General features: G+C 39.9%; 1 protein-coding gene across 2 annotated transcripts in view; it reads left to right on the top strand.

Moving 5' to 3' along the window:
* Positions 1-761: 761 nt before the first annotated feature.
* Positions 762-14,222, top strand: part of LOC126260877 (acetyl-coenzyme A synthetase) — a 50,120-nt gene continuing 36,659 nt past the window's right edge. For both annotated transcript variants that reach the window (XM_049958317.1, XM_049958318.1), the window contains exon 1: positions 762-1,140. In XM_049958317.1, the coding sequence (XP_049814274.1) occupies positions 833-1,140 (308 nt within the window). In that variant the 5' untranslated portion in view covers positions 762-832. The remainder of the gene's footprint in view (positions 1,141-14,222) is intronic.

The following is a 14,222-nucleotide window of genomic DNA, read 5'->3' on the forward strand; positions in this document are numbered from 1 at the left end:
GCGTCACTTTAGTTGCATGTGTGAATCTGGCGTAAGGGTCTAGGGCAGATTTACCTTCTACCTCCGTATTCCGGTCCAAAGGCGAACCATCGCTCTACTCCTATTCGGGATAACCAGAAACCGCTCTGGCGTTACTTATTTTACGCTGTGGTGGACTGACTCATTTAATTTGTACTTTTCAAACAGTTTCTAACTTGGAACCTCACTTTTTCTGTCTATAATTATATTTGTAACTTGTTTTGAGGCCGTGAGCTGTGGTCTTTAATTTTTAAGTTCCATGACGTTTGACATATTAATATTTCGAAATGCCGGTTTTTTTTTCATTGATTACATGTGAAAAGGAGTTAAACTCATTGTTTTTTGCGCCCGAAAATATCTCCAGGCATTTAATTATCATTACGATTGCTAGAACTGAAATATTTAATGTTCGTCTTTCTTAAAAATTAACACAATTATAGTAAATACTTGTTCTTTACAGAAACTGGAATATCATTGTATTTCACATTTTAATTGTTCACGTTCGTTACTGCTATGCATTTGTCTGACATGTTTTTTTTCTAGGTAGGAGAGAACACGCACACAGTTTTGTAGAGGAAACAAGCGCCTGGACCACGATTTGCTGCAGCACAACAGGGAAAGTAAGGAAACAAAGTGGAAGGGGAACCCGCGCGGCAGGCAGCTCGCTATGTGAAACGCAGGCGGTACCTAGCGGCGACCGCGACAACCACGCGTAGGAGCGCTCGTGCTGCGATATAAGGCAGGTCAGCGCGCCGCATTCGTTCACAGTGGCCGTTGCAGTGTGGTGTGAGCGAGGTCTGGCTAAGTTGCCGAAATGAGTGATAGCGAGGCCGTGTACCATCCGGACCCCGCTCTGTCGCGGCGGTCCTACATAGGATCTATGAAGCAATATCAGGACATGTACAGGCGTTCTATTGACGAACCTGAGGAGTTTTGGGGCGATATGGCTAAACAATTCCATTGGGAAACTCCTGTGACTTCAAAGTTTCACTCGTACAATTTTGACATCACCAAAGGACCAATTTCTATAAAATGGATGGAAGGTGCAACGACAAACATAAGCTACAATTTGCTAGATCGAAATGTACGGAATGGACTTGGCGACAAAATAGCGTTTTACTGGTAAGTCAAGAAGCCTACTTTTCCTTGCTTTCCTTTCTAAGTTTTTGCGCTTTACTCTCGTAGTAAATAAAGTGTTAGGATTTGTTTTCTGAACAGAACACAGGATATATTAAATAATGCTCGTTCAATGAGAAATTGAAATGTTTGAATTAAAAACATCGTTGATAATTATGTTACCGCGAAAGTGATATTTGAATAGCGCGGTGCTGTGTTATTGGTTGTTGCTTTAATTTTTTACCAGTAACAAAGCACCAAGTGATTGCAAATCGTTACAGCTGTTTTTTATGTACTGTGAAAAACACGTATTTCCTGTGGTTTCCTTAGGTCGTATTGATCGTAATTACTGTTCTTGTGTATTGTGTTAGTAGAACGGAGTTCCCATCTCACATCAGGACGCATCAGTGCTACCACAACACCAAGTCTGAACCAGTAGCAACTAAAAGGAGTACGCTACGACGCGTTCAGCTAAAATCGACCAATTAAATATGGCGTGATCATAAACATTAGGGTATCCTACAGGTCAATCTGTTACCACTTTCTTTAATTGGCGTCAACATTCGTTTATTCCATCACCTTTTAATCTAACATAGACCTCGGACTAAGATACAGATCAGTCCCTTACCACAACCAAATCGACAGATCTCAGTCGAACGCCAATTGTATCGTATTCATTTTAGCGACTCATTAACACGTGGAGCAGATCATTTTTCGAAGAATCGTGGTTCGCTTTTCTACGTCTTGGACGTTTCCACGGAATTTAAGTTGGTTCTAATTTCCATAGATATTTATAGGAACTGATACGAGCTTATGACGTATAGCATATACACCTGCCATGTAATTAAAATTTTGATATAGAGCTGCTTAAAGAGTGTTAAGTTAATTATTTAGACGAAGATTTTTAACAGTATTAGGCCCTAACTACCTACTAGAGTTTCTGTACCAATAGCTAATGCGTATTATTTTAGTCTAGCGTTTTTTAACCTTTCTCTGTTGGTACCGGCTAAATGCAACTGTTTAGACATAAAAGTATCTTAACGTGAAGTCCTCAGATCAAAGGAAATGTATACTATGAAGGCCTGCCGAAAAACCTACCTTGGAGAACTGGTCTTATTAGTACAAGGAAAGTGGCGCTGGGAAAATAGTTTACTTTCACTCGCATTCAAATTTTATTATTTGTAAACTTCGAGCAACATGCCTGAAACTATTTTATCGGTGCTTCGTTGTAATTTCGTTCTTAAATTTTGACCTCTGAAATATTTTTTCCATAAATACGTTTGAGTCTCGCTAACTCCTGTGTAGAAGACTTACAATGATTAGAGCCCATGAAGAGTGTACAGGAAGTACCCATTGGGTCTTAATCTAGCTGATGGGTTTATGAAAATAAATTCGAAATATGGAACTCGCTACTATTCGCTGCAGACGGCACTGCCGCAAACGTTTTTGTTTACGAATCTTGTTTCTCTGTTTAGAGAGTTGTTATTCAGTTCCTTCGACGGAAAAGTTGGCGGCAGCGATGTCTTTTGAGCCAAAACAGGAAAATTTAGGTTGTTGTTCAAAAAGTCTTAGTCGACATCTCACCGAGGAAGAACTACGTCTAGACTTGCAGAGTGTGAAGTCATTCACTGCTTGCTAGTCGAACTGAATTTTATTAAAGTGGCCAGTCATCTTAAAAAATAGTATTTTTCCTGTATTTGAAATGCAGCGTGGTTATTTTCACATGATACACGACCAATAAGACTGTAGACAATTTTTACTGCAGGCATAAGTGTGGTAGTCATAAATTGGCTGAGTAATTGAAGTGTTTTCGTTGTGTTCAGCTGTAAACGGTTTTCTTGCCTGTTGCAGCGTCGTAAGTTTTTGAACCATGGATAAAATGAAAGGACAGATTGCATTGGGAGGGAGTTGGGAAAAAGAAGAGACCGGTGGTGTTAGCGTGTAAACAGCCACTCTCGTGCATATACGTGTAATACAGACACCACAGCTAGCTCTGGTCCATAACCACACGACTCGCTGGAACGTCAGTCGCTAAGTTATTTTGGTCTGAGTATAATAAATAAATTGGTTTTAAAAGTGGTCACTGGCTCTGTTTCGTCCTATTAAATATTAAAATTTATGCTTGAAATGAGCACGACAGTTTCTCCTAATATCGTAATACTTAGCCTACGTATCGCTGTCAAAACAAATAGACAAATACTGTAAGCATATTATATCCATTTGTGTAGTTTATTAAGTCTTAACAGTACATGTTTTGACACAAGCTGCAATACACATACAGATAATAAAACCTATCATTACATATATGCTATTACTCTAGTCATCAAAAATCTTGCGTCTTCAGATTGTACTGTCCCGTACTTTCAGTAGACATTACACTAAATCTAGAGTTTTTGAATTTGTTTGTTCTAGTACGAAAATGTTAATCGAGACACCTGGAATATGAAAAACCTAATAACGAGGCTTGTAACGCTGAAGTGATGGTCTGAATAAGGTGACTCCTCATGATGTAACAGATCTTGATTTGTACTATAAACTAAAAACACTTAGTGAAACACTTAATATTACGCACACCCACACAATGTATTAGTACGCTGAGAAAGCCCACGCACACACACAAATGTCTGTACACGAAATGTGAAACCTAATTAAAACCATATATTTAGAGCGTGGTCGTGTTCTTATTGACCAAATTAGTCGTTTCTGTAGGTAGTTTTTGATATGTTGTTTGAAGGCAGTTATAGAGACGCGACAGCAAGGTAAACAGACCTCATGTTCTTGCAAGGTAGCTGTCTGCTCGCCAAAGCATTCAGCGTGAAGTTTACAAAGTGTGCTATCTCGCATTTGAGGGAAGAGACTGGCGCCAAGGTTCTTTCACTATGACCCCGATTTAGTCCTTCCGATCTTTCCAGCCCGAATACTGTATCTTGTGATGCATCATGTAGCACTAAAACTACGCGCGCCCATGTGTAGTCAGTCTTCCATTTGACGAACTATACTTGTGGTGAAAAGCAAAAGGCAGCCTAAGAGTACGGGACATAAAGATGCAACTGAGCTTTTACTATAGGCACGGGCGTCCGCGGAAATTTATCAGAAGAGACAAATTTCTGAAATTGCTGTTTATGTAACAGTTGAATTTGAGGATGTCGACATCTAAAATCGAAATTTGACAGTGACGAGACAGCTTATTGTATCGTAAATCTGTTAAATAGCAACTCGGTATTTTATGTAGATGACTTTGATACCGAAATGTTTCATTAACATATGCTAAGTACGTATTTGAAAGCCAATATTTTGATTAAACGATCTGTAATTACGCCCTTCTTACGATATTGAAAAGTCAGGGTTAGGAAAATTCTGCTGAATTCCAAGGAAAAGCATTACTTCATATCGCTCTACACAATACTATATGCCACTGCACACGAACCGATTTATCGTCCGACTGACGGACCATCCCATTTCGTGGCAACCTACTCACGTCCCAACAGACTACACTCGGCGATTGCAGCGCTGCCCTGTTATGTCTTGACGTCATTGAGACTGTATTACGAGATCCTCTTTGGTTTTACACAGAAAGAAAATTGAGGTTTCCTTTGGCCGTTTTAGAGGTAACAAGGCCAAAAAAAGCAGAGGAAGCTGTTAGAAAAGAAGCGGTTAACGCAAAGAAGGAAAATTACCCACGCTCTGTTACTTAATGAGCTGGGCGCTTTTCGTACTTATGTACGAATGGATGAAATGTGCGTTTAAGAGCTGATCGTCAAGCCGTTCTTAAAGAAAATTCATGAGGCTGTAAACTGCGAGGACAGGCTGTTAGCTGCATTACGGTCTATTAGCCACCGGCAGAAGTAGACTCAGATTCAGTGCTGTTTTATCCCCACAGTTACTAAAATGATGGCTGAAATCTGGAACGTGATTTATATCTGCATGAGACGATAAATCACGGTAAAGCAAAATAAAACAATGTTCATGTAGCCGTTATTAATTTGTTTGTTGCATAAGATACTCCTGTAAGTTAACTCGTGTCAAATGAGAATACTGACTGCAAATGGTAGTGGCGCACACTATCTAATAAAGACGACAGATATATATAAAATGAAGCATATAGCAACTGTTAGAATTGTAAAAAATCCTGCACTTTGTTCTTCAGAGGAGAAGTATTGGATACAGGTTGGATCCTAACACAATGAAGCAAGTATTACTTATGAATTAGCGTCCACTGGCTGTATTTCGGTTTTACTTCAGATCAAACAACTAATGTCTGTATTTCGGTCTTCAGATTTCCGATGTATCGGAAATAAAAGCTAAACACCAGTATTAAACCCAGTTCATGCCTTTAACATTGCTATGCTAAGAGAGCTTCAATGTCTTTCACGTTTAGAGTTACATTAAACTCCCATTGTACTTCTCACAGCGAGACAGCTTTTGTTGGCACATTGGATAGACTCGAGAGTATGTGGGGTTCGGAAACACAGTCGGGCGTTGTCTCAACTGTTTGATAGTAAGTCGCCATTAATAAATGCAGATTTCGATGAATGTGTGCGGGGAAAAAAGAACGGTGGTAAGCGTCCGGGCGAACTCGAATTTTACCTTGACCATATTTTACGTAGGAGGAAGTAACATTTCGGGTGACTAGCCTAGGAATTTTAAGAGTAAAACCACACCGTGAGGTTCAGCGCCTCTTCTAACGTCTGAAACTGGATTTAGACCATTATCTTCCTGACGCCCTCGCGCTTCTTACGTGGACCTGTAAAGAAACGCGTTGCTCTTCTTTGGTCCTCTTTCTTTGGGTGCTCAGTAGATAGATCCTACCCACATATTTACTTATTAAGTTTAAAATCTGCACAAGGCACCATCCACAATTACGTAAATGTATTGCCCCTATTGAAATAGTTTGTATTGCCCAATGTGCAGTTGTATACTTAGACTTCAGTAAAATAATGGTAGATGAGATAAATTTAGTCGTAGGTACCCGCGGTGGTGGCTGGGGGGGGGGGGGGGGTAGGCGGCGGCAAGAGGGACACCTGCTCCCTCCTGGAATTTGAGTAAAAGATTTATATTAGTGAGAGAGTTCTCGCTGTCTAGCAATGACTGTCAACGACTCTACTCAAATGAGTTTTTAACATTGCCGGCCATGACACGAAATACTGTGACTTCAGCGGTCACTGTAAATTTTAACACCCTGATGCAGGGATCCTCATCACAACATACACGCGGCAGCAGTTTACTACACGCCCGTCATCAGTCCGCAATTCTTTTCAGAAAAAATAGAAGGCAAGAAAATAAGGCAATAAATACAGGATCAGCAAATGATCTAAGATGGATAAATATTAAGTTCTTTCCCAATTTTCCACTTCGAGGACCATCTTTTGTTGTTAACCACAAGCATTTTCTCAGTCGTTCCAGAAATGTTTCTATGCTTAGGATTTTTAACGTTTGGTTTCAAACTGCTGTTATGAGAATATGAAATTTTTTTATGAATATTTGCTAGGTTTGTTTTATAACTCTTTTTATATCGCAGGTAACTTCAGATAATTCAATAAAAATGTGTTTTCCATAATCATATTAATAATATAAAAGATGTGCTTCATATTTACTGTTGAGTACAGCAACTGTTTAAACAAAGTAATTTTAAAAATGGGGGTAACTTGTTTGAGACACAATACCGTGTATTTCTCATGAAAGTTCTTGGAGCACAACTTGTTTCCAAATTCACCAAATAAGTTAAAATGTAAAAAAGAAAAATCATAATGTTAGAATTTTACCCTTGGCAAAATTTCTGCGGGCGCCCAGGGTTGTACTATGTGCAATTGTTACACACATACACGCAACAGCTGTCTGTGATTTAACCTGTTACCGCACACGCAATTCTTTCAAGAATCATATTTATAACAAAAACAGTTTCAAGAAAAGCCAGTTTTTCGCGCATCTCAGTATTATGACGTCATCTCCTGGATTGTCATACAATGATACAATTTTGCAGGTACATTCAGTGGTATGAGTAGACACTGTTTGCAAATACGTTGCGAATAGTAGTAAAGAAGCAATAAGTTAAAACGACATGCCTGATGCTTAAGTTCTGTACTGCCCGACTAGCGAAAATCTAATAAGCGATTAACTGTCCCCTTTCATTATTTTGTGTGGGGTGTCAGCGAGACAAAGTTTCGAAGAAGTTTCCAATTGTCAAGCTTATTGGAAGTTGCTAAATGCTCTCTAAAATACTGAATGAAAACAATCTGTATAATTTGTGAGAGTTGCAGTGCCTCGAGGCATATACTGTAAAGTTTCAAACTTAAATAGTCTTGTGTTCAATCTATAAGGAAAGAATGATAGCTGTAATGACTAGATTACAACACTTCAAATTTTTAAATTCAGTCAGTAATTGTATGAAATAATGAAAACAAATTTTTTTGTTGCTCCTGAAAGCCATTAGATATGCAACCTAAAATTGGACCAGGTAGTGGTTCTCACTTGCGTCATTATATAAAATTCATAAACAGTACAGAAACCGTTTTCTTTCAGACAATACTATAGATTTTTGAATTTACTACCTTTAAACCGCCTCATTTCATTGAGCAATTTAACAGCTTTTTCTGCGTGCAGATAGTCCAGTAAATAGTCCCTGCTCCTAGTTTTGTAAAACTGAATATTCGGCCTAGTGACGTGTATTGCTCATCCGATCTTGGTGTGCATATGGGGTGTTTAATATTGTAGAGACATGGAACTAAAGATGGCGATTATCTTTGAAATAACCGGTTTTCGTATGTATACCGGGTTTTTCATCTCCAGTTTAGCCTGACTGCTAAAACATCTCAAAACAAACGGTTTCTGAAGTAAGCCTTACGGTATTTTATTTGATATTATTTCCAGAAATAAAGGAATACGTCGAAGATTGAATAATTTTGACTCTGCCAGCTTTTTGCATAATATGTTTAAAGATACGTACAAACATGTTTATTGCGTTGTTATTAAAATAGCACTGATCTCGTTTTCTGTAAAATGTCAATTTCAGAACATCGGGAATTTTACGCATGAACATTAAAGGCGCTTGAAGTTTTATGGGAAAAATACTGGTAACACTGTTGATACGGAAAACTGATTTACTTTTTTACCCTGTTATTGATAAAAATGTTAAAGAGCAAATAAACGCCGAAAAATACTGGTTATTCAGCATTAAGATGTCGGTATCGGCTTCAAAGTTCGTATTGTCCCCATCCTCACTGGGACAATCGTTTTGTTTTCAGTGAAGTGTATTTTGCAAAGAGTATTAGTTCTAAGAGCATATGTGCGTCGAATAGCTTTCTTTCTATCAAAGAAAAGTTCTCCCGGCTCCAACATTTACCCATCATTCTACCATAATTCACGTGCGTGTGGAAAGACCAGATGAGGTAGCAGCCAGAATTAATTTACTGAGGTTGGAGGGTTGGCGACATTCTGTGTTCATGTCCCACGGTCATAGACCGCTTCCAATACTGACTTGTAGGCAGCAGTCTGACAGTCGTTGCAGGTGTTCAGAGGCATAGACGTCGTCAGAGGTCGCCACATAAGCTGGTGTAGGCATGCGTATTCAAATACAGAGAGATGTAGACAGGCAGAATACGGCGCTGCGGTCGGCAGCGCCTATATAAGTGTCCGGAGCAGTTGTTAGATCGGTTACTGCTGCTACAATCGCAGGTTATCAACGTGGTGTTACAGACGGCGCACGAGCAATGAGACACAGCATCTCCGAGGTAGCGATGAAGTGGGGATTTTAGCGTAAGACAATTTCACGAGTGTACTGTGAATATCAGGGGTTCGATAAAACATCAAATCTCGGACATCGCTGCGGCTGGAAAAAGATCCTGCAAAAAAAAGGGGACCAATGACGACTGAATAGAATCGTTAGGCAGAAGTGCAGCCCTTCAGCAAATTGCTGCAGATTTAAGAGCTGAGCCATCATGTCAGCGTGCGAACCATTCGACGGAACATCATCGATATGGGCTTGCGGAGCCCTTGATGACTGCACAGCACAAAGCTTTACGCCTCGCCTTGGCCCGTCAACATCGACATTGGACTGTTGACTGGAAACATGTTGCCTGGTCGGACGAGTTTCGTTTCAAATTGTATCGAGCGGATGGACGTGTACGGGTATGAAGACAACGTCATCAATCAATGGACCTTGCATGTCAGTAGGGGACTGTTACAGCTGGTGGAAGCTCTGTAATGGCGTGGGAGGTATGCAGTCGGAGTGATACGGGACCCTTGATATGACGGGTGACATGTACGTAAGCATCCTGTCTTATCACCTACATCCATTCATGTCTATTGTGCATTCCAACGGACTTTGCCAATTTCAGCAGGGCAATGCGACACTCCACACGTCCAGAATTGCTACAGAGTGGCTCCAGGAGCACTCTTCTGAGTTTAAACATCTCCGCTGGCCATCAAACTCCCCAGATATGAACATTATTGAGTGTATCTTGGATGCCTTGCAACGTGCTGTTAAAGAGATCGTCACCCCCTCGTTCTCTTGAGAATTTATGGTCAGCCTTGCAGGATTCATGGTGTCTCTTTCCTCGAGCACTACTTCACATTAATAGTCTGATGTGTCATGTTGTGGCACTTCTGCGTGTTCGCAGGTGCAGTTCACGATATTAGGCAGGTGTAACAATTTCTTTAGCTCTTCAGTGTGTTATGTGAATGAAGTAGGTTAGATTTTAACTTCCAAGTGTGGGATAGATAAAACATTGTTCAGAGAGATGTACCATGATACAACTGTGCTTAGAGAAAAGTGCTGCAATGCGGCATTTGCTATTAGAAAGATACCGAATCCATATAAATGAGCTATCTGTCTCGAAAAGAACGTGGCGAGTACTGTACCTGTACTCACTGGAATTACCAGATAAGTTTAACGATTATGAGATACAGGGAAGAACGCCATGCCACAAAAGTTGAAAACGCTTTAGTTCTGTGACGCAATTTCCTTTTTCCTACCACCCATTAGAAGGGGCCGCCACCTTTGAAGTTAACATGCCATATTTGATGTTTTTCATATATTTTATACGCGTATATTGCGAAAATATTTAGTTTCAGTGGTATACCACATTGAGGATCTCTCCAAAGCATGTTGTAATTATTTTTTGAGGTTATAATTTATACCTAAAATTTCCGATAAATATTTTGCCTCCTTGCAGTTTCCAATACATCTGAGATTTCAGTCCATAGATTTCGAACTGCAGCCCTGCTGTGCTATATTCATCCTCAGGATGCGGCAAAACTCCTTTGACTAAACGTATCTCGTTTCCCAACGCTCTGTAAAGAAGCATGGGACCTCATTTCCATTAAATGATGAAATGGAATCATGGCCTTTGTTTCATGTCGTATCGGTCGATATGTGGACCAATCTAAGCTGAAGTCAGGTGAAGTTTTCTAGGCAGCCCAACTGTTCGCGATGAATTTTTTTCTAGAGGGCGTACTGCATGCATCGTAAATGAACTTGAATGTCATCATAACAACAGCGGTTGCGTCACGGTGGGGCTAACAAGGCGTCGAATGCCGGTAGTCGACGCGTTGCTCGGTCATCTGGGAACCTCCTCCCGGCGGTTGGAAGCTAATTTGACGCCGCCGCAAACAAGCAGACAATGGCTACTGCCGCTGAACGCTCTACGTAGACTCCCACGCTACAGCGGCTTTGACGCAATCGAGACGACCGCTGTAAATGTACCGACGTTCCTTCAGTCATTTCAGTTGGCGCGTTTTAAAAGTGGCGTAGACTTGACTACATTGGCAGGCAAACTACTGAGTGGGTTCTTGTCTTATAACTTTCCTCTTCCAGTGCTAACTGCTGTGGAGATATTGTCAAGTATAGCATCCCTTTCGCTTGAGGCTAACATTGTCAGGTAGTTCATGTTGCTTCATAAATTATGACCTTCTGAGGACAAACTTCCACACTTTGCCTGCTCCCTTTCATTATGGCCATTGGAATTCTATTATGGTGAAAGCCCAGTGGCGCAAAAGCTTTAAAGGTCAGAGAATGGCAGTTTGATGTATGGTGGTGACTTGCACCACAAGAACCTTAAACACATTTGTTTGAGGAACTTTACATTACGCCAATACTAGTTTAAAGTTGTTCGGTCACTAGTAAATACAAAACACGTTAAACTAAGAAAGTCAGTACGTCTGCATGAGAAATGAGAAGTTGATACGCTACTCGTCAATCATAGATTCACCATGTTTAACATTAGCTTCATATTTTTAAATAAATCCCCATATTCTGCCCATACAGCGTGTATGAATAATTTAAAAATCAAAAATATAGAACACTATACCATTAAGAGCTTACAGTATGATGACCTATTTCTGTGGTGATAAGCTATTTAAAATAGTACCGTGTGGTTATAGTTACTCAGACATCCAGTGTGGGTTATAATTATCGTATAGCAGCGAAACTTGGTAGATATGATAATGCGTTGATTCAGAACAGATTTAGACTGAAAAAATGTTTGCCAGCCGGAGTGGCCAAGCGGTTCTAGGCGCTACAGTCTGGAACCGCGCGACAGCTACGGTCGCAGGCTCGAATCCTGCCTCGGGCATGGATGTGTGTGATGTCCTTAGGTTAGTTAGGTTTAAGTAGTTCTAAGTTCTAGGGGACTGATGACCACAGCAGTTAAGTCCCATAGTGCTCAAAGCCATTTGAAAAAAATGTTTAATTTTGGCCACCAGGTGCAAACCTAACACTGTACGACATCTCGTCAACTTCTCTGGTGCCCATGTTAAGTGTGCAAGCAAAGAGTTAATAATAAAATCGACCTTATGCCTTTCTCACATGTTTGACCTTTTCTGCCAAAGTTCCGTTCCTAATCCATTACATATGGAAACATTTCTTGCATTCACAGCACCAGGTTTGAACCTGGTGGTCAAAATCGGAACTTCTTTTTTTTTCCTGGTGAAAGTCGGTTCCGTATTAACGCATTAAAATATCTACCAACTTTCGGTGCCATACTACATTTACAGCCTATGTCGGACCTCTGCCAGTAGTTGTACATTAGCTACCCAGTACAATATGTGATGTGTAATATGTAATTATGCGTAAAGTCTAGTGTTGAAACAATGTGTTACTGTAATCATAGTAGCATATAAATGGTTGTGGATGTTGCCACTAGAGTGGCAATACCATCCCGTGAGTAATTCCACACTCCACACTTCCTCCGCGGCAGAAGTGGGTTCATTTTATATACAGAATTATTTATTTCTGAATTATCATGGAAAAACTAAATTGTTCTGATTATTCAAAGGCGCACTGTATTACACAGGCTGTGTGTGATGTGATTAGTCTGGGAGAAAAGTTTTAAAAAATAATAAAAATTATGAAAATGTGACGTTCTGCTTTGTTCCTCGCAGTCAGTTTAAAAAGAAAACCTGTGAAAGGAACGGCACGAATTTACGTTATTTCCCACATTAACCGACCAAAACCAGGATCGCACAAAACAAAATGCAGATTGTTTCCTTATAGTGATCAAGAAGCTCCGAATTACATGCTCCGCCTGCTGGCACTGGCCTGAGCCAAGAGATTTAACATTACTGCAAGTTTCTAGTGGCATTCGAAGGAAGTGTTTTTAGCTCATTATTTGCTGCTGCTAAGCAGGTACACAAAAATCGGGCGCACTACTGCTCATAACCAGAGCAGGATGTGGTTCAAGCACTCTTACAATAATATAGATGTATTGCTATCTTGCACCATAAAAATAGAATGCATTACCTGCAGCATATGACCACTAGCACGACTGAGAACCATAGCAACTCTCGCGGTGCTAAAAAAAAAAAAACCGGAAGTTGAAACTGTTAGAACAAAATTGTCGTAGACTGAATTATTTCAAAAATGGTGATAGGATACCCGTCGTACAGCAGTGAGCATGTGCGAACGTGCATACATATCATAAACTAGGTGAATTTTTAACTTTTTATACAAAAAGCTACCGTCTTTTGAGCTTCGTTGACACTTTTGAACTTCGAGGCCATCCTGCATCACAACAGTGAATGTAAACACAAGAAAATGTATTCCAAGCTTTGAGGAGACATGCTTCCAGTTGAGTTTCCCAACGGATGATAAAATTATACACCAATATTTTCTATCACAAAAGCAGGAAAATCTGTTTAGAGTTACACCTCAGCAAGGAGTTTCTTGAAACACTTCAGTTTGACTGTAGAGCACATGGTAAAATCGTTGGGTGTAAACAATAACGCTGTAGAAACGTTTTTCAAAACCTAAAGTTAGCTGTAAAATTATCAGTGACTGTACCAGAAAGTGTGAAGAGTCTAAGAATGTAGCGATTGGATAGTCTAGTAATTGTCACATCTGGTGACAGCTACTGCGCTTTAAACTAGACTAAGGAAACTAAAGAAACTTGTGCCTTGATCGTGCTGGTGATCATATGCTGAAGGATACCTATTCTATTTTTGTGAAGCAAAATGACAAATATCCGTAGTCTTGTCTAAGCAGTACCTGTGATCCACCCTCTGGTCTGGTTCTGTGACAACTAGTGGGTATCATTTCTTTATATTATTTCTCTCATGCTTATCATTCACAATTAAGACGAAAAGGTTTCCATAGAGTATCACTAGTGTTGCATTAAGAGTAAATATCTCACCACAGGTCCGTGTCAGCAGGCAGAAGGTGTGAAATTCGTAAATTCAAGATCAGTATACAGAAAGTCTGTATAATGTTCTAATGCCCTGCCAGCCTGGTTCTGGTCGGTATGTGTCGAAAAAAATATCTATGTCGTGCCGTTGCCATTTCTCGGTTTTCTGGCTGCAAGAAACAAAGCAAAACGTCTCATTTTCCTTAATTCTACCTATTATTTTTAAACGGATTTTCAAACTAATATATACAGCGTATGTAAGACAGTGCGCCTTCGAATAAAAAGTCTAGTTTATCCATAATGATGAATTATATTTAATGAACCCGCCTCCACAGACGAGAACGCGCAAAAAGTGGAAACAGTCATGTGACGCTATAGTGGCAATATCCACTACCCATGTAAATTTTGAAGACAGATCCAGAGAAAATGCCTAAAACTGAATAAAATTATTTGGAAAGGGTATATTATATTAAG

The sequence above is a fragment of the Schistocerca nitens genome, chromosome 5 (assembly GCF_023898315.1).
Source record: "Schistocerca nitens isolate TAMUIC-IGC-003100 chromosome 5, iqSchNite1.1, whole genome shotgun sequence".
Taxonomy (NCBI): domain Eukaryota; kingdom Metazoa; phylum Arthropoda; class Insecta; order Orthoptera; family Acrididae; genus Schistocerca; species Schistocerca nitens.